The sequence below is a fragment of the Eschrichtius robustus genome, chromosome 12, assembly GCF_028021215.1.
Source record: "Eschrichtius robustus isolate mEscRob2 chromosome 12, mEscRob2.pri, whole genome shotgun sequence".
NCBI lineage: Eukaryota > Metazoa > Chordata > Mammalia > Artiodactyla > Eschrichtiidae > Eschrichtius > Eschrichtius robustus.
The window spans coordinates 47,007,367-47,029,010 of NC_090835.1; the positions used below are offsets into that span (position 1 = coordinate 47,007,367).

The 21,644-nt window shown below is 42.6% G+C and overlaps 1 protein-coding gene across 2 annotated transcripts in view; it reads right to left on the bottom strand.

Annotated features, from left to right (window-relative positions):
- The window catches only part of ANO10 (anoctamin 10), a 238,650-nt gene that overhangs the window by 43,842 nt on the left and 173,164 nt on the right, over nucleotides 1-21,644 (bottom strand). For both annotated transcript variants that reach the window (XM_068559255.1, XM_068559256.1), the window contains exon 12: nucleotides 14,719-14,835. In XM_068559255.1, coding sequence (XP_068415356.1) covers nucleotides 14,719-14,835 — 117 coding nt within the window. The remainder of the gene's footprint in view (nucleotides 1-14,718; nucleotides 14,836-21,644) is intronic.

Here is a 21,644-nt window from a genome sequence, read left to right on the forward strand (position 1 = left end):
ATTTCAATATGACCTGCTTGGGGTTAAAATATAGCTGGATAGCAATTATTTTTAAGGAATCAGAAGGCTGGGAGGGATCTGAGACTGCTCATTGCCAGAAAGCAGGGAAATCTCCAAAGGAGGTAGTTACTTCTCTTATGCAAGATCTCCACGGATAGAATTTTAAAAAGGAGGATTTTATTTCCTAATGGTCAAGAAGTTCTGCGTTGCACTCAATTAAGAATTCTGTTATTTATACCTATTTGCTCTATGGTGGAAAATGGTAGAAAAGCCACAGACTTAGAGGTGCTGGCCTGGGCCTCCCTCTACTTGCTCACCCCATGTGCTTGTTCCTGTCATTATGCCCATTTTACAGAGGATCAAACTGGGGCCCAGAGAGGTTTGGTAACTTGCCCAGGGTTACTCAGTAATAGTAAAGCTGGGATTCCTGAGACATGTATACCTGGTTCCAAAAGCCGTTCTCTTAACACCCAAGGCATGCAAACCACCCGTCCTGCTCCTGGCACATTTTATGTCCTCAGAGGTCCTAAATGCTTCATTTAAGGCCAGTGTTTTGGTACACACTGTGAATAAAAATGACAATTCCTTAGTGCATTGCTCTGATTGTAACTGTTTAATCATACATCATTTTCTCAGAACTGATTTGTTCACAGCTATCCTGAATAAAGTTTAAATAACCTAGATTGATGTTTCTGCAAAAGGTTTTCTACAACATACCTTAAAAAAAGGTGAACCCATTAGGCCAAGAAGTCAAAAAAAGCAACCTGGATTGATTCTGTCTCTAACCAAAACAATATTTATCACATGTAGAAAAGTAGACGGGGTTGGAGTTGTGCTTCCCAGACATCTGGCAGCTCATTTTCTCTAGTGCCTGTGACTAAAACCAGACTTGCAAATTAAAAATATGCCTATCATTTTTTTTCCAAGACAATTCAAACAAAAGAGCCTGCAAATCTATCCATGTGGACATTGCTTTAAGCAACTTGAATGAAGACCTGGAGAGAAACTTAAGATCCATTTATTTTCCAAATAACGAATAAAAGATTTTTTTTTTGCAAATTGGAGGTGGGGGGGGGTGGGGGGGGATGAGGAATGTAAAGTTATAGCCCTGATAACAAAGTTACCTGGCAGATAGCAAGTGCTTGTAGACTCTATCTGAAAGGACTGTTGAAAGAAAGAAAAGGAAGGAAGGAAGGAAGGAAGGGAGGGAGGGAGGGAGGGAGGGAGAAAGGAAAGAAAAGAAAAGAAAAGAAAAGAAAAGAAAAGAAAAGAAAAGAAAAGAAAGAAAGAAAGAAAGAAAGAAAGAAAGAAAGAAAGAAAGAAAGAAAGGAAGAAAGAAAGAAAGGTAGGAAGGAGGGGAGAGAGGGAGGGAGGAGGGGGAAGGAAGAAAATTAAAACTCAAAAGTTTATGGGGGAACAATTCATTCCCTCCCAACCACGTGTTTAGGATAGGAAAACACAACATAAAAAAGATTTTTGAAAAGAAACAGGAAAGAGAAGACGATGTCATTCAGTTGCATTTTATCAGGTCTGGTATTCTGCTCTCCGCTCTCCTACCACTTTCTTCGCCTGTTCACAAAACTTTATCTCATTTGTAAATGTCATCACCAAGGACATCTGGTTAAATGTACAGAAAGCATGAGATGTTCGAAATCCAACACTAAATCTTATTTCATGGTTATCCTAGGGAACTGCAGGAACAGAATAATCCAGACCCATTCTCTGAATCCAACACATGAACCACTTTGGGGATCAATGCAATAAATCAAAAGACAAGTTATTTCAAATATCTATTTCCTGTGGCTAACACATTAAGTTATTTATACTGCCAATTAAAACCCTGTCAGGGTGATTTCCAATTTCAAAGGGATTTTAAAGGGAAGGTAAACTCACTGTTTGAGAGCCTACTATGTGCCAAGCACTGTGCGACGCACTTTCACACAGTGATTTGATTTTATTTGAAGTCAAATTCTACCTGTTTCTCCTTACGCACGGGAGAGGCAGGACAGGCAGGAAGAAAGAACACCGGGCTAGCAGCCAGATTCTGCACCCAGCTGAGTTTTATTTGTCTGACCATTTAAACTTGCTGAGTCTCTGATTCCTCATCTATAAAATGCTAGAGTGAAACCTGCCAGGCCTACCCTCCCAGGCTGTGTTAGGATTCATTACGAGAATGGATTTGCTAGTGCTCCGCTGACAGCCAAGCTCATTAAGAAGGTAAAATGTAAGTATTATTATATCCCAGGCCACACCGAGGCTGGACTCTGTAGATCTTTGAACAAGGCTCCCTCTCTAAGTAATGGCTGGTTTTACAGTCTACAGTGGAAAGAGGGATAAAGAAGTATAAAAGTGTAAAAGTCTCAAAGATGGCTCAACAACAGCCATGGTAACAAAATCCAAAGAACTATCTTGGATATTAAGTTGGAGGTACTAGGGCAGTAAACAACTGATGGAAAAATACAGGCAAACAGCTAAAGCTTTGCTGGTTGCTCTTAACGCAGGAAGAGGGGCCAAGAGAACACAGGGTTCAGAGCCAGAGACCTGGGTGTGCAGCACGGGCTTCGGGATTTATTGCTGCTCTGATTTTAGATAATTACCTAACAGCTTTTCTTTTTCTGTTTTTTTTTTTCCCCTTTAACCTTTTACTACACAAAAGTAGAGAGAATAATATAATGAAACTCCATGCATCTACCCACCACCTAGCTTCAACAATTATCAACTCACAAAGTTGGCTCATCTGTCAGTCAACCTTCTTTACTGGGTTAGTTACCTATTACTGCATTAGTTATCTACTACTGTGTAACAAATTACTCCAAAATTTAGTGGCTTAAAACAGTATTTATTCTCAGGAATTTGGAAGCAGCTGGGTGGCTCTGGCTCAAGGCCTCTCACGAAGCTGTAGTCAGAACACAGGCAGGGGCTGTAGTCATCTGACGGCTTGACTGAGGCTAGAGGAGGGGATGACAAGGTACAGTCCATAGGCCAAATCTGGCCCACTGCCTGTTTTTGTAAATAAAGTTTTATTGGAACACAGCCTCTCCCTTTCATTTACATATTGTCCATGGCTGCTTTTGCACTACAATAGCAGGCCTGAGTAGTTGCAAAAGAGACTCTATGGCCTACATGCCTAAAATATTTACTATCTGACTCTTTACAGAAAAAGTCTGCCAACCCCTGGATTAGAGAATCTGCTTCCAAGATGGTTCATTCACGTGGCTGTTGGTGGTTGCTCATGTTCCTAGTCATGTGGGCCTCTCCACTGGTGGCTTGAGTGTTGGTTTGCAATCTCAGGAGTCCCTCAGGTGAAATTCGAAACGCACCCTCAAGTGAAGGGCAAGGAGAAACTGAAGAAAGAGACTCCAGACTGGTAGGGGGCAGTTTTAATAAACAAAGGAACTTATATAAAAGACTTGTCTCGGGCGACCATAAGACAAGTAGATCTCTGCACCAGCCCACCAGAACCTTAAAAGTTTACATAGCGGCCTTAACTGGGTTCAGTCACATGCACAAGACAGTCTCAACAAGAAATCACTCCCTCAGGGCTACGTCCTTGAAAGAGCTCCTAGTGTGGGAATGGTGGGCAGAACGTACACCCCAAGGACAGGGGAGGGGGTAAGGAGCCTTGCTTGCCTACGTCCATCTCTGGGACCGACCAGCAGTCATGACCTCTGGATGACCTCCTCTAACACTGAGTGTCCTCACACATGGCAGCTAACTTCCCAAGAACAAGTGATCCAAGAGGGAGAAGAAGGCAGAAGCCGCAGTGTTTTTCTTATGACCTAGCCTCAGAAGAGACATGCCAACACTTCTGCAGTATTCTATTGATTACACAGACCAACGAAGATAGAAGGTGGGATGGGACTCCACAGGGTATAAACACTAGGAGGCAGGGATCATTGGGGACCATGTTGGAAGCCAACCACCACAGTTAATGACCCTTTCCTTAGTCTGTACAATCAGCGTTTGGGACGGGATCTTTTCTGTAAAGCTTTTCAACTCTACCATTTGACAATTATATGAATGACAGGAATTTCTGATACTTCCTATTTTTGTGCTTTGATCATAGCATGTATTCAGTATCTGTTGCTGAATTTTAATATCTGTATTTTAATTTTGACTTATTATGAATTCAGTAGAATTTACTACTTATGTTCTTAGAGCCATTATCAATGGAAAACACTATTTCAAAAAGTTCTTAAATCCAAACATTTCTTGCTTTCTGCATTCTGTTCTTAGGAGAAAGAAGCAAGTCACTATATGTGCTGTTCTTAGGGATTTACTTTAAAGGTTAAATTTCCTAGTCTATCAATCACTATATTTTCAGCCCAATCTCTTAGGTTTACATTCATTACATGATACAATAATATTTAATCATATCCTTGAGGTTCTGTAGCATTGGAAGTCCACAGAAATGAATATTATTTATTATACTTAAAAAGAGGTTTTCCATTTTAACAATTTACTAGTAATTAAAAACGAAAGTAATTTTTTAAAAAGCCACATGATAAGTACTCAATGATGGCTTCCTCAATCTCAAATCTAACACACAGTGGACAACTTCAAAGCCAAAGGACTAGAATTTAATAACAGAAAAAGGCACAAAGGGATGGGGCTGCGACCCATCATCTAATTACTGACTCATTCATTTGACAAGTTCATTCATTCAACAAATATGAATTCTGTGTCTGGCGTAATCCTGTCTCTAAGATGCTTCTAGTCTGGTAGTCACAGACAAATATCTTTGATCTTGATGAAGCCAAAAATATAGTCTTTCAATATCTCAGAACATTTGGTATACATATAAAAAAAGTAAATAGATGCATAACTAACAGCTCACGCACTTACCTGGAGAAGGAAGACCTGCTCTCACACACATCAGCCCTCAAGGCAATGTAATTACTAATCTAGTACAGAATCTGAGATTGGAACTCTTAGAACTTTTAATAACTTACCAGACTGTATCCTTCTTTTCTTCTTAAACATATAGTCTTAAGCATTCTGAAATCTCTAGAATAATTTATTATAGGGTGAATTTTTTTCTTTACAAATACAGACATATTTTAATGACATATGTATACATGGTCCAAAGCACAGGGCGTCCCTTCCACCATACAGTGAACCTGAGGCCCTTCTCTGTGGAATAATCTCTGCTCCCAGGCCCCTTCTGCCCACACTGTTTCTCATCTACTCCTATGGTGACTAGGAAAATGCTACATTTTATTCTGTTTCATGTCCTTTTCAGGAATTTCCACAAGTGAAAATGAATCTGGTTCTAATTTGGCCATGTCTCTTACATCTGGGGGAATAATTAAATATACAGATTTTAAATTTTGCCTAGAAGGCCAGGGGAATGAGATAAGTGGCAATTTATATAGATTGTTTACTAGGGAGACAAAAATGATCAGAGGCTTTCTAGAGCTTTAGTGAAGCATCTTACTTTAACGTCTGGATGCCTCCATGAACCTTAAACCATTTTTTCTCTAGTGCAAACAAAAAACCCCCTAACCAACAGTGGTAAGGACAGGATTGTTCCAGAGTCTGAATCTGTGCAAAGTACAAACTACTTTAGAATTCTATCTGGCTTGATTTGGGGTTATTTTATGGTCTTTTGGGAGCCACCCTTTTTACTGATATCAATCACAGTCTTTTTTAAAAAAAAAATAGGATTCGTGCTTCCTCAAGGCTAGGTATAGAGTCCTTCTAAAATGCTCACATGTAATTCCTCAGAATGTATTCTCTTCCCTAGTGATCCCAGAAAGGAATATGACCTAACTCTTTCCATTTTTTGCCCGAGTACCTATTTTAAGATTCCTCTTTTTTTGTCCAAGGACATCATTTGTCATTTACTTAATATATTAGCTTCTGAACTATGTATGAGTCAACAAACTCAGTTTGATTAAGTGGAGATTTAGTCAGAGTCTACTGGGCATCAGGCCCTGTGCTGGGTGAGGAGATGCAGGGGTGAGGAAAGCATCACCTGGCCAAGGGCAGAGGGGCGGATACACAGAAATGGGCACCAGGACCCTCTGTCACACAGCAGAGGGCGGCTCTCCCGAGGAGGGAGGGTCTGTGCCACTGACGGTGGAGGAGAGGTGTCTGGGTGGTCAGGGTTAGGCTACAGCAGGGGTGCTTGGGGATCCATGAGTAGTGCAATCCTGCTAGACCCAAAAGTAAGGGAGAAGTGACAGCAGACGGGGAGGGGGAAGGGTAAGCTGGGACGATGTAAGAGAGTGGCATGGACATATATACACCACCAAATGTACAATAGATAGCTAGTGGGAAGCAGCTGCATCGCACAGGGAGATCTGCTCGGTGCTTTGTGACCACCTAGAGGGGTGGGATAGGGAGGGAGACGCAAGAGGGAGGGGATATGGGGATATATGTATACATATAGCTGATTCACTTTGTTATACAGCAGAAACTAACACAACGCTGTAAAGCAATTATACTCCAATAAAGTTGTTAAAAAAAAAAAAAAAGAAGTGACAGTAGAAGGGACTAAGGAGGTGCACAGGAGCCAGTATTTGTTAGTGCATTTATCATTTTGAAGACAGTTATTCATTTATGAATTGGAGAGAAATCTACTGTGTGAAAAATCAAGTGCAAATAAATGGCTAACAGACCCCACCTCTGAGAACTGTGGTTAGGAGTCACAGCCCACGCGGAAGGCTTAGAATGGTGCCTGGCTCATGTGCCCTCCCACTGCGTGCCATCTGTTACCACCCCTGTCATCATTACTGCCCGGCTGTGTTCGGGTCATGAAAACAGGTAGGACTGCTGCAAAGGTGCAATTCTGAGTTGCCATCCCATCTGGTTTTATGGTACCATTTTATCCCAGAATTCCCTCCTGGTTTGCCCAGTGATGCAGGGCACTCAAGCCTGAGGTGGTCCTCCTCCTCCGTCACCAAACTCATCTCCCCGCCGCTGCCCTGTTTCACACTGTGTGTCTTACGCTGTGTCACCGCAGCCTCACTCTGCCCATGTGTGCTAGGACTGTTTGGGGAGATTATGAAACAGGAGGGTCAAGCCACTTGCCCTGAAGCTGCACAGGGCTGTGAGACAAACTCCCGACACAGGAGAGAGGGAGAAGCCAGCTTAGAGGGGCCACTTGAACTCTGGAAACACTGTGGACTTCAGTCTACCTTTACTTTGAGCTTACTAGGCGGGGGCTGACTGGAGGCCCTGGGAAATGAACCATCCCCTCCCCAAGGACCGAGGCTCCGACACTGACTGCCACTGGCTTTCTCAGAAGCCAATTCTTTATCTGGATTCAAGATTTCATTCCGAACTACAAGTTGGCAGATCAACATGTGATTACATATTCAAAGGTCAAATACTTCAGCATCCTCATTCTATGTTGTGAAACTCTTAACTTTCCATTAAAAATGCATATCTAGCTACCATAACTTGAGAGCACAAATACGCAGGGAAAGAAAACTTCAGAAGCTCTTGGGAAATGTTGGAAATGGTTGAAATATACTTAACCCTAGAAAACAAAGACATTACATAATGTAGGCTGGCCCAACGGGCTTGCTGGTCAAGGGTCTCACATTTGATTGGAAGCCCTTGAGGGCCAAAATTCACATTGTGGTGTCTTCTTAAAGTCCTTATCTGTTCTTGCAACTGACTTCTGAGGCTGTTCTCTTTCTCAAAGGCTCCATCTGGACCAGCTCCCTGGCTTCTGCGGGTGCTTGGCTCCCGAGAGGGCTGGCTGCCCAGAGGCATGACGGTACTGAGGATGTTGTGCCCTTGTGCTCCAGGCCATCCAGGGAGCAAACGGTACCTGGATAAGACTCCTTTCTATTTTTAACTGGATCTTAAAATTACTGAGAGTTGAATACATCAATTTGAAAAGAACTAAAAGGGCATCACTAGGATGATATTTACTGTCTAGAATTCTCTGTAAAGGTCTCACTAACTGAAGTCTAATCATTTGAAAATGCCCTTTGCAAAGCAAACAATTTTATTTTCCCCAGTTCGCCTCTCACCTTCAAGTATATCTCATTTGCTTATATATTTAGAAATGCCACAGTTTCCCATCTGACACTGAAAAAATAACTGCCCTGGGTACCCTTCCTCTCCATGTTCGTTCCCACACTCACCACGGCCCCCTCCCCGCCGTGAGCTGGAGGAATAGCCAAGACCACAGAGCACTTCCCCAAGTGGGCTCCACGGCTCCTGCATTGGAATCACTTGGGTGCTGGGTAAAACATGTACATTTCTGGCCCTTCCCACAGACCTTCATTCTATAAAACAAAACACTGAGGTGCAAAGACACTACCCAACTCAATCCCTGTGGCAGGACTTGGCCCAGAACTTGCTCACCTGACCGTGCTTGGGATCTATCTCTGCTGGGAGGTAGGGGTTGAGGGAAGGGGTGTGGAGCAATAGGAGGGGTTTTTAAAATGTAGGTATCTGGGCTCCACCTTAGCTTTAGGGGATCAGGCTTCATGGTGTGCGGCCCAGCCTCATGCATTTTTTTACAAGTTCTACTTTCAAGATGCACAGCCTGATTTAAGAACTGTCCAATGACTTACATTTCCCAATCACATTTTGTCCATAAGATGGGAACTGGGTTGAAAGGTAGCAATTCAAATATAAATTAAACATAATACAGTAATTATTCATGAGTAGTCATTTCTATTGACAAGCTTGTTGTCAATTTCTGGTCACTTAACAGTGAAAGAGTCTGGGGACAGGCTAGGCATTAATGAGGTTTATTCTTAAATATGTTTTCCGTAACTCCATTTTTTATTACAGTTCACCAACTGACCAGAAGACATGGCAGAAGCTCTCTCTGCCTCTGGTCCATGGGAATAGCCCAGTGAGGTGAGGCTCCACTTGTTTACAAAGCAGATAGTTAAATGTCAGAGTTTAAAAGAAAAAAAAAAGAAAAAGAAAAGAAAAAATTCTATATCCTAGAAATGACACTAGTTGAGCAAGTAAACTGAATTTGAGTTTTTGGAAAGCACAAAGCGGGTGACCTTCCATACCTAGGACCTTTCAGACTTTTCAGGACCTCTGCACAGTGAGACTGAAGAGGAAATGTGATGAAAATCTTTGTCTCCGACTGGCAGCAGCATGAACTTGGCAGCCCAGGCAGCAGTGTCAACCGTGCAGCAAAGCCCTGGGCCAGCAGGAGAGAGAGAGCGAGCAAAAGAAGACCTTCTGCCCAGGTGTTACTCTGGACCTTTTATTCTCAGATTGTAATTTTAACAAAAACAAGCAGTGGCGGTAGGTGGGGGGAGGAAAGCTTTTCCTGGGTTTGCAGTCAAGGCCCTAAGAAACCACAAGTACTCATCATGGCCTCCTGCCTACTTGATGGGTCCGAGACACTGGAGCTGCATGTGCACAAATTTAAGTCACCTATTAGCGCAAGCCAGGAACACCCTTCTACGGAGGCATTTGATAAATATACTGAGTGGACAGCTATTGGACATCTCTGTCCCACCAGAACCTTAACAGCAAAATCGGCACCAAAATCACGTTTTCTTAGAAGGGGATGTTAATCAGAGAATCACATCTATGTCCTCAGGAGAAAACACCCCAAAGAGACTTAAAACCACTTAGATTTTTTTTTCTTTTTAAATAATATAAGATAGAATTTTGGTTAATGTTTCATTTCCCAGTGAAGATGAGCATAAACAAAACTTGTCGTCGACTTTTGACTTTGCTTTACTGTCAGATGGGGCGTATCTGAAGATACAGGAATCCAGGAGCTGAGATGACTTGGGAGGTTATTTAGTCACATCCATAGTAAACACGAATATCCACCAGTCCCTCCAAAGCAAACATGACAGCTCTGAAGTAGGACTTTCAGGTAAATGTGTTTAGTAACAAGAGACATGTTAGTCATATCCAACATCGAGAAAGACCCTTTGCTTTTAAGACAAATACATGGCAGGGTGAAATCCTGAGTGAGAGGAGAGGAAAGCTTTCCTAACATGAAGCAAGATCTTGCCTTGACCTGGAGTGAAGGTGTGTACATGGCCAGCCTGCCCCAACCTATAAAACCTCACTAGAAATGTAATCAGTGGAGAAACCTGATCTACCAAAACTCTTCCAGAGACAATGCTGTTCCATTAAAAACATTTTTTTTGCTTACATAACCCTTAAAATTTTTGGATGCCAAATGTCCTCCCACACAATTTTAAGTTGACATCTAAAATTTTCATCATAAAGTAAAATAGTTGCAAAAATATATTTTCTAGCATACTGTAAATACTGACACTTAAAAATAAACTATGAGGTCACTCTTTTAAAGATATCCAAGAAATGCTAAACATTATAGTGACGTGATATCCACCATCACCCATTCAAAAGATACATCAATATGCTCTTAATGAATAGTAAAAATTTTGTTTTTCCTTCTTTTTCTTCTTTGAAGTAATATTTTCTTTCCACTTCTCCCAAAGAATCTTAACTTAATAAATTTTTTTTTTGCTTGAAAGTCTTCATCAATCTCTTTCTAATACTTTGCTGCAATAAATTGAAACTTAAGAAGCCTTTAAAATTCCCTATGACCAGAAGTCTCACGATAAGTATTTTAAATTTTCTTCTGGACCGACTGATCATTACAATTATTACTGGTGCATAAATGATAAAAATTATATAAACAGAGTACACATTTTGATAAACACTGAACATAAATTTCTAGCTATACTTTGGAAATGCATTTCTTAAGGGGATGGAGGGCAGGAGATTGGGGTGCCTTTATCGAATGCAGCTTAGCCCGACACCTCCATTTTGAAAGGTTCTGTTACTTGGTTGGGGTGGGGTAACTCTGGGGACAAGGCACATGGTAGGGTTCCAAACGGCAAGAGATGTGGCTTCCTTCTGCAATGTGGAAGAAGGATGCGTGTGAGAGGCGAGGAGGTGCGGCCATGGACAGCCAGGAGGGACCAGCAGGACGCCCGGGTGTGCTCAGGCGGTTATGTTCAGGAAAGAAGACTCATCTAAGCTGAGAATCTCAACACTGAGGCCCTCATAACGATCTGTGTTCCTCGCAGAGTCTAAGGAACGTTAGACTGTTTGGAACCTCCCCGTCCATCCTACCTCTCTGCCCTCTCCTCCAAGTGAGAGCTGAGCACATTATTTCCCCAGTTCGTCCAATTTATCTTTTCAATTTTCTTTTTTTTCTGTGGTACAGAAGTTTTAAATTTTCTTGTATCTTACTGTATCAATATTTTCCTTTATAAATTCGGGGATCTGTGTCCTGGTTAGAAAGGCATTTCCCACTGGAAGAAGTACCCATGCTTTTTAATAGATCTTTTATGGTTTAAGTTTTTTACGTTTAAATTTCTCAACCATCTGAACTTTGTTGGGTGGAGGGGAGAGAGGTACATAAGAAATGAGGTAGAATAAAGTGTAATAATTTCCCCAAACAACTCTTTGTCATCATCAAACCATGTAACAAACAATCTTTCTTTTTTTCCCACTGACATAAAACGTCACTTTTACCATAAAGTCCCATTTTTATTTGGGTCCATTTATGGAATCTCTGATCTATTCCACTGACCTGTCCATTTCTCCCCTCATTCAAAATGGATTTAATTACCATGACGATTGAATTATTCAAAATACACTTTAACATGGCAGAGCTAGAGGCCTCATTTTTCTTCTTTTTCATAAGTTTCCTTGCTATTCTCAAATGTTTATTTCTATGTATTTGACTTGGCATTACATTTTCACAAGATTGAATCTTTTGATCCCAGTAGAGTTTAAAAAACATTCTTCACATTGATTATCCACATAGTTTTCATAAATTACCACCTACAGATTTTATTTCGGCTTCTTCTGTAAATGGGACTTTTCTCTCACTAATATTCTCAAACTGGTTACTATTTTTTTGAAAGGAAACAATGATTTTAGATAAACTTTACAACCTGCTTCTTTTCAAATTTTCCTATTGTTATAAGAATTTATCTTGTGACTTTTAGACACATAATCTTATAACCTTCAAGTAATGGTAACTTTGCCTCTTCCGGGTTCCTTGAACTTATCTCTTCCTCTTGTATAACTACAGTGATTACGCCTCCAGAACAATGCTAAACGTCAGTAGTGATAGTGGGTCTCCTGACACTGTTGTGAATGCTGCTGGTGTTTCACTACTGAGCATGATGCTGCGTTTCCATCTAAGAGACAAACACACTGGTGAGCCCAGAGGCCCGAAGTGAACTTGCCCTACAGCTAGCAAACGCAGCTAATTCAGTCTTCTCACCCACTGTGACACACATCAGCCCAGCAAACGCGGTGGACCCGGGGCTCTCCCTCTTCTCTGTACTCTGATCACAAGTCTTAGTCTGCTGGGCTCACCCCACCTAATCAGGGTCAGGTTCCGCCCCAATGTGGGGTTCCCCTATCTGGAGCACCACCCTTGGAGCCCTGGCTTCTGTCAGAAGGTTGGCTTGGGTGGGTCCTCCTCAAGGTACTTTTTCTCCCAATTCCCCAAATATAAAAGGAAATATTCCTGTAAAAGGTGGTTTGGAAGCGTACAGGACTGCGTGGGTCAGAGAGGTCCTGGACCCAGAGCTCGTCCCCTCAGATGACTCTGCCTTATTGATCTTCTCATTCGTTAAATTCCTATGTATCACTGCAGATGACCAGCTCTAGGCATCTAGGGATCTTTTGTCTCCCGACTCTCATTCTGTTACAGGTAGAAAATCACCAAAATGGTGAACACCAGCATGGCTTTTTAAATTCTCTCTTTCTTTTTGGGGCAGGGGTGGGGGGGATCCTTTGGTAGAATGTGGAAATCATCAGGAAGAGGATTCTACCTCCACGGCATTTTTCGCTGCTTCTGCCCACACTTTCCCGTTCTCTCTTGTGCTCTGTGAGATATTATTCAGGATTCCAATTCCTCACTTCTCCTCCCCTAATGTTTCTGTAGAAGGTAGACTTGGAAACCGTGGAGCTGCCCCATGGAGATTCTTGGAAATCTCTGTCTGGTTCTTTTGCTGAATGCCAGCCCTAGTCTTCATTTAACATTGCTTGAATATTTTTGTTTTGCTTAGTTTAGTTCTTTAAACCTATTTGTTGCTCATATTATTAAGAATTTGGTTTTGTTATGCCATCCTAAACTGGAATCTTCTCTAAAAAGACAAACAACCCAATCAAAAAATGGGCAAAAGACCTAAATAGACATTTCTCCAAAGAAGACATACAGATGGCCAAGAGACACATGAAAAGATGCTCAACATCACTAATTACTAGAGAAATGCAAATCAAAACTACAACGAGATATCACCTCATACCAGTCAGAATGGCCATCAGCAAAAAGCCTATAAACAGGGGCTTCCCTGGTGGCGCAATGGTTAAGAATCTGCCTGCCAATGCAGGGGACACGGGTTCAAGCCCTGGTCCGGGAAGATCCCACATGCTGCAGAGCAACTAAGCCTGTGTGCCACACTACTGAGCCTGTGCTCTAGAGCCCGCGAGCCACAACTACTGAGCCCGTGTGCCTAGAGCCCGTGCTCTGCGACAAGAGAAGCCACCGCAATGAGAAGCCTGTGCACCACAACGAAGAGTAGCACCCGCTCGCCGCAACTAGAGGAAGCCCGTGCACAGCAACAAAGACCCAATGCAGCCAAAAATTAATTAATTAATTAATTAATTAATTAAAAAAAAAAAAGATACACGCACCCCTGTGTTCATAGCAGCACTATTTACAATAGCCAAAACATGGAAACAACCAAAATGTCCATTGAAAGATGAATGGATAAAGAAGATGTGGTCCATATATACAATGGAATATCACTCAGCAATTAAAAGAATTAAATAATGCCATTTGCAGCAACATGCATGGACCTGGAGATCATCATACTAAGTCAAGTAAGTCAGAGAAAGACAAATATATGATCTCACTTATATGCAGAATCTAAAAAAAAAAAATGATACAAATGAACTTATTTACAAAACAGAAACAGACTCACAGACTTAGAAAACAAATTTATGGTTACCAAAGGGGAAGGGGGGGAGGGATAAATTGGGAGTTTTGGGATTGACATATACATACTACTATATTTAAAATACATAACCAACAAGGACCTACTGTATAGCACAGAGAACTCTGCTCAATATTCTGTAATAACCTAAATGGGAAAAGAATCTGAAAAAGCATGGATATATGGATATGTGTAACTGAATCAGGTTGCTGTACACCTGAAACAAACAACATTGTAAATCAACTATACTCCAATATGAAATAAAAATTAAAAAAACAAAACAAAACTGAGGGACTTCCCTGGTGGCACAGTGGTTAAGAATCCGCCTACCAATGCAGGGGACACAGGTCCAAGCCCTGGTCTGGGAAGATCCCACATGCTGCAGAGCAACTAAGCCTGTGAGCCACAACTACTGAGCCTGCGCTCTAGAGCCCATGAGCCACAACTACTGAGCCCATGTGCCACAACTACTGAAGCATGCGCGCCTAGAACCCGTGCTCCACAACAAGAGAAGCCACCGCAATGAGAAGCCCGCGCACCGCAATGAAGAGTAGGCCCCGCTCGCCGCAATTAGAGAAAGCCTGCGCGCAGCAACGAAGACCCAATGCAGCCAAAAATAAAATAAATAAATAAAAATTAAAAACTGGAATCTTCTATACTTATTTAAACTGGTAACTTCAAGGCTGAAGTAAAAGCTGAGAGTGAGCTCTCTGACTTATGTTTCCTGGCATTTGCTAAAGAAATACATTTTTATTTTCAGGACAGTTGCCCTTACCTGCTGCTTGAGTGCCTCCAAAGATTCAAATTCCAATCTGGCCAGTTTCATCTGGATATGCCGTGGCTTATCAGGTATGGCAAATGCAAGGATGAACTTCAAAGCCAGGAGTGCGTGCTGAAAACAAGAAAGAGCACACGTTGCAGGGACACATTAGACCACGTGGGCGAGGAGACAAATTAGCACCTCAACATTGTGATCCTTCTCGTTAATCTTGGGTCACTTCTAATTACTGTCCTGTGATGTATCACAGATCAACCAGGTCCATGAGTTCTATTTAATCCATGCCACTGTGGCCCATTCAATAATTATTGACTTACTTTGCTTTATTCTTTTAAAACCAGCTATTCCCTTAAAATGATACCATATGCTGCTCTCAGTGAAAAATAAAGTTTATTCTGAGAAGTCTCCCACCAAATGCTTTTTTTTACACGTCTTAATCCCCAATGTATTTAGTGTGCAATGTGTGCAGAGCCAAACGTTGCTCTTTGTGTAACAACATCCTGCCTGTGCTGTACTTCAGGCTGAGTTACGTGGAACGTGCATGTGCCTTTTGGTGCCTTGTATCCTCTGCATCCCCAGTAGTGTCTGGTGCAGTTTCTTTCATGAAATGACAATCAATAAATATTGATGAGTTGATCGGCTGTAATGTGCTACCTTATGCTGCGGACTCCACATATTGTGAGGCAGAAATGTATACAGAAATGTAGAGTGTATCCTTTATATTATGTAAAACGTATCCTTTATAACATGGGTAACTTAGAACCTGGCTATTTTATTTCCCTTCTACACCAACACCATACAGAGGTTTTCTAACGTAATAATATGAGGTTTATAATTATGCTTCTTTCTCTGCAGAAATAAGCCAATAGGACTGCTTCCCCTGGTAAGCCAGCTCTTCAGATGCACAGCCTCGACTCGATGTTTCTCTAATTCTGCCTTCATCTTGTGACCCGGGATCAAGACCCACAGAAAGCTGAATGATCCTTAAAGTTGCCTCTTTGATGACAGCATGAATTACTAAATATTAAAGGCTGGATAATAAATTTTAAAGGTAGGAAATAATTAAAAGGCATTAAGAAAATCAGTGAAGGAGATGGAACAGCCTGTAAGAAATGTCGCATTGAATTACCGACAGAAAAGGAAGATAGCTGAAAAAAAATAAGTGAATTCCTTACTGTGATATTTTCAAAAGGGGGATGAAGGATAAATAACATGTGGATATCTCCTGGGAGAAGCATGAAATAATGAAGGAAATCAACATCGTGCCAGAACAAGCAATAATTCAATACAAAAACTTGAAAACCGGCAGAACCCCAGGGCAGGCCAGGCACTGCCTGGTACTAGCAGGAGACCTGGAGTGGACCAGGGATGGGCAGTCTTCACTGAAATGTGACTACCAGGACCAAAGAAGGCACTGGAAGATACTGATTAGGTGTCTATAGTGTGAAAACAAGAAGATAAAACAGATGACATCATGTGTTATAATTCTGAACTAAGTGAAGTGAATTAATAGGAACCTGGAGATAATCAACAAAGAACAAATGAATAATTTAGAAAGAGCTATACTGTGTCATTACTTCATTCCACTGGAGCACTGAGATATAACTTTATATAAGACTTAACCTCTTCAGTAGAATTGTTAGACAAGAAATAAACAAATTAGTGAATGGAAAGAAATCTGTATGTTTCAGAAACTGTGTGTCCTCAAGTTGCCAGAGCCCCACCATGACCCTGTCACTGGCCCTATCCCATCTCTCCTAGCAAATCTGTCCCCGTTTTCTCTTCTCTGGAGTCTCAGGAGGAATTATTGAGAAAGAAGACCCTGTCAAGGACTTCTCTTACAGGGAACCTGTAAGATGTGTCAACTCTTCTTGGGGAACCAGGATTGGCTACTGGGTGACTGGGCAAGGCTGCCACAGACCTCGGTTTCCATATGAAATGTTCATAAAGCTCTCTTGAATTGAAAAAAAGTTGGTATTTATTAGACAATATTAGTTAAAACAGGAAGTCATTTTAACATGGTTAAAACACTTACGCAGCAACAAGCTTTTATGAGTGGTTCTCTATGGTTTACTTCCCCCAAAATATTCTATAATAAATGCTTTTAAAAGCCCATATGTAGAGAAATCATTTTCTTTGGAACTACATTTGCAAAAAAGTTCCTAGTAGACCTGCTTATTTCAAGCTTTTCACGTCCCACGTAACAACCCCAGGGTCACGCTCCTTGAAGAGCCCCGCAAGCCGCACAGCCGGCACTCTTCACTGGTTCCCACACCACCAGAGGCCAGCAGGGCAGTAGCCCTGTGTCCATCGCTCCATTCATGACTGCTGCGCTGGCCAATGCAGCGAAAGGGCTGATGTCCTGGCGCACAGTCTAGGTGGGGAGATGAGTAAGGACAGGCCATCACAACGCCACGCGGGAGTGGTACTGGCAGGGTACACACATGAGACCACGAGCACTTGGACCAGCAGGTCAGAGAGGGCTTCCTGAAGAAGTAAGTTTGAACAGAGACATGATGGATGAGAAGGAGTTAGCCAGGCAAGGAGAGGGGGCCGAAGGGCTTCCACAGAGAGGGCAAACGGACAAAGGGATGCGGGCTGAAAAGAGAGGGGCTGCAGAGGCAACCAGGAGCCCGGGGACACAGGCAGCAGAGTGAGGGGGCGCTGAAGGCATGAACACAGGAATGATTCAATCAGATTTCTCTGTCTGTGGCAAGGGGCGTGGACGAGTGTGGAAGTGCAGGCCAGTGAGCAGGGTGACCTGAGTGTGCGTTAGAGCCGTGCGGCCGAAGCTCCAGGAGTGACCGGAGGGCTCGTTAGCAGCAGACTCGCCAGACCGCCGTGACTCACGCACTGAACTGATAAGCACAGGACGGGGGGCAGGCCAGAGGGGAGAAGGGGTCTGCGCGGGCTGTGGACTTTCAGATGTCTATGGAGTGTCTAAGTGGACACGTCCAGCACGTAGTACGGTAGAGGAGTCAAGGAGGCAGAGATTTGGGTCACTGCTGTATGTGTGTGAGTGGCAGATAAAGCCATGGGAGTGGACGAGATTTGCAAGGCTGTGTGGTGAGAGAGAGGAAAGACGAGATGGCAAGACGATGGCAGAGGATGGAAGTGGGGGAGCCGAAACATGCGTGTCGAGGGAAGGGGAGGGGCCAGCAAGAAGCCTGATAAGCAGCAGGCGGCAATCGGCAGAAATCTAGGAGGTTCTGGAGTTTCAGAAGCCAAGGGGAGAGAAAGAAGCCAGTCAAGGAGGGTGTCGGAGGGTCAAGTACATGAAGCCTGAGGAGGAACATATAGGTTTATCCACCAGGAGGCCTCTGGTGACCCTGGTGGGAGTGGCTTCGGCTGAGTGGTCGCAGAAGCAGGACTCAGTGGGCTGGGAAGAGACCGGCAGGCAAGGCTGGAGGAGGGAGGTGCCGACCACAGGGTTCCTGCAAACGAGGGGTGAGGGGCGAGGCGGCACCTGGACAGAGACCTGTGCTGGCCAGGTGTTTGTTCTTTAAAGGTGTTAAGTCCTAAACATGTTGAGATGCTTTGGGGATGGAACCAAGAGAATGGCCAAAGGTGAAGCTCCTGGAAGAAGTTCCAAGGCACAGAGCCAGGCTGCCGTGCCAGGCAGGGGCTTAGCCATAAACAGGGGGTCTGATGTGGTCCCTATTGAGGAGAGAGAGCTGACCACGAGGGACAAAAGCATTTAAAGGCACTAATTTGAGACTTAAGAATTTTAAAACACATTTATTGCTTAGAATATGCAATTCAACACTTAAAATGAGGAAGGACAGGTGAGAATTACACCTTGCGTTCTCACTTTTCTTTTGCAGAGCTAATCACAAATCATCATTAAATATCCTTTCCTCAAAACAGATAATCATAATCTTCAGCAGAAAAAAAAAAAGTGTCTCAGAGAACAAAATAAAAATGCCGACTTTATTAACTAGATTGGAAGAAATATCAACATCTTCACAATGAAATTTTGTTTGGATGGTGGCACTTTGGGCAACCTCCTTATCTTTAGTCTTTAACAGACAGGCATTACTTTTGTACGGGGTAAAAAACACTTATGTGAAAAAGAACGCAGGGATTCCACTCATCTAAAAAACGAACTACACGTGCCCTGCCAGGCTCCTAACCCACCTGGTCACCACTGCCCACATGCCAGGTAAACAGACCCAGACCAGACAACCTGCAGCTCAGAGAGTCTGGCTTTTAATCGGGAGTCCAAGAAGCTGGCAAAAGCAATCACACACTCTGCAAATGCACTGAGCACAGTGATGCAGGGCCAGATGGCTTCAGTGGTGGCCTTCTCCCACCTTACCTATCAAAACCTTCTGTCACACTGATTTTTTCCCCCCACTTTGCTACACTCTCAGAAGTTTCACCAATTTTAGGTTTATGTGGCATAACACACAGCATCTTTAAAAAGGGAAAATATTCTGGGAGGGTTAGGAAGCATCACCATTCACAGATACCTGTTAATTAAGTTAATTAGCTGGCATTAGCAAACACTCTCTCTCTGTACTCCCCCACCCCAATAACCTTGAGACCTTGGGAGTGGGGTGGCGAAGGCATCACAGCTGCTGCAACACAGGGTATCAGCTTCAAGGAAGAGAGGTAAAGAGAAGCAGAGAGGAACCGACATTGTCTGAATGATCAGGAAAGGATACATTACCCCCCTCTTTCTTCTTAGTGGGTTCTTGTACCCAGGATCCAGAATTCAAGTTGAGCATCATGATGGATTAAGTAAGCTTTTGTAGTCTAGTTTAGAAACCTAAATAACATTTATAGCACTGTGCTTCAAAGGATTAATTCTTAAAATCTCGTTTATATTTTTCATACAGAAAATCTGTTTCAAGGCTGGGAACTACTTTATGCTAACTGAACAGAGGAAAAAAATTGTGAAAAGAATTTTAGCTATTTTTACTTGTTTTCATAAATAAAAGAAAGCCTAAGATAAAATACAAATCTGCTCAGATCTGAAGAAAAACACACTCAAAATGAATAGCTGGGTTGGCTTTTCATAGCCTCTTTATGAAAAGAGAAGACATTTTATGGGCCATGATTGTGGTTCTTCACCAACAATCTTCCTTTAAAGTGAAACTCACAAAATTTAGCCTAAACAAAGTAAAGGAGAAGAGAAACAGTGAGGGGTGGGGTGGGGAGATGGGCAGAATTTTTAAACTAATAAATACAAAGAAGTTGGCTACCCATGACAATATAGTTCAGGTAATGATTATAGGGTGCCTTGGTCGGGAAAGGGAAGAAGAACGGGACCAGAGAAAACTGGCACTCAGAAGCTACACGTTTTCTGTGCCAGCGGTAAAGTACTGCCCACTCCACCATCACTGTGTCACTCACCTGTGGTCACTGCAGGGCTGTCAGACTCTTGGGAGTCTCATGCCAGGTGCACAGAGAGTGAGAGGAACCATTTTATTTTAAAAAACTAGAAAATTCACGATATGATCAACAGTAGCAGCTGTGTTTGTAGCAGTGTGTCCCCAACCCTGTCTCTTCTGAAACAGAAAATGCAAATTAGAGCTGAATTCTTGGAATTCTGAAAAGTTAATTTGATTTCTACAGTGGTAGGTCTGCCACATTACCTCTTTCCATTCAGAGCTCACTGAATAAAAGAAAAGTCCTTCAAAAAAGCATCCTCTGCTGATTATCAGACAAACTAAGTGTGAAGTACCAATTAATAAGAAATGATCAATGAAGCTGAGATTGAAAAAAATTATGGAATTAGGCTCTTAAGGAAAAAAAAAATCAGGGATTTTCGTTTTAAGATGGTAGATCAAGCATGCACATGTACTTCTTCTACCTCCCCAGGGTCCCCTGAAATGACAGAAATATAGTCTAAAAAGAACAAGACGGGAAAACAAGAGAATTTGCCAGAACTTCTGAATATAGAACTTATGGAGTGGAAAGTGCTGCTCAAGTCTCCTGAGACAAAGGCAGGTCCTCCCAAAGGAGCCTCAGAAGAAGGCCAATGTCAGATTCAACCCCACAAAAGGAAAGGATTGGGGCAGGGAGTCAGCACCAAAGTGAATGCATTAAAGAACTACCTTCAGAAGAGCTGGGGCCATAGAAAGCCCTTTCTCATGCCACCTTATAACAGACTGACTGCAAGTTCTACTCTTGCACTAAAGCCAAAAACCTGCCCTTTAAAGAAAGCATGTGATCTTTTGGGAGAGCTCCTTGTGTGGGGTTGCCAGGCCCAAGAGAGAAGCTGAGCCTAAGGTCATACCAGACTCTTATTAAAAGACTTGGAGACCAGAGTGATGTCAGCTGTATGACAGGATAGGAAGTCCCAAACCTTGTTCCCCCACAGAGACACTGACTTAAGAACAACATACAGTCCAAAAAGCCTTTGTGAGAACTTCCGAAAACAGCTAAGAAGCTACAGTACTCTAGGGAAGCACAAAGCTAAAAACAGCTGCTTTAGAATGAGTAAGTGAGTAAGAAAAGCTGTTGGATTTCACCTATGATATCCTTTCCTCCAAGCTGGCACAGCTCAGCACAACTGGGAGAAAACACCCAACTTGTGGATAGAGAAGTGTAACGTACATTCAATGTACGTTCCATCTTTTCAAGGGACTTCCCTAGGAACTGGTTTCTGTCTCATTAGACTCAGGGCACTGGAGAGGATCCTGCATACTTTGGATGCCTGGGGGGCCAATAAAAACGAAGGAGAGATTGCTGAAATACCAGAGAACCTGCAGTACTGAAGACAGAGACCAGAGGGAGGAAGAGATTACAAACGCCTAAAAAAGAAACCAGCAGACTTCCCTAATTGGGAAAATACATGCACAAGCCCAGAATGTTTGAGACATTCCCAGAATCTCTAGCTGGGCTGACTGATGGAGGTCTTTGCCTGTATGAAGCTAGTTTGTGAAGACTGGGAGAGATGGCTGTTTTTTCAAATG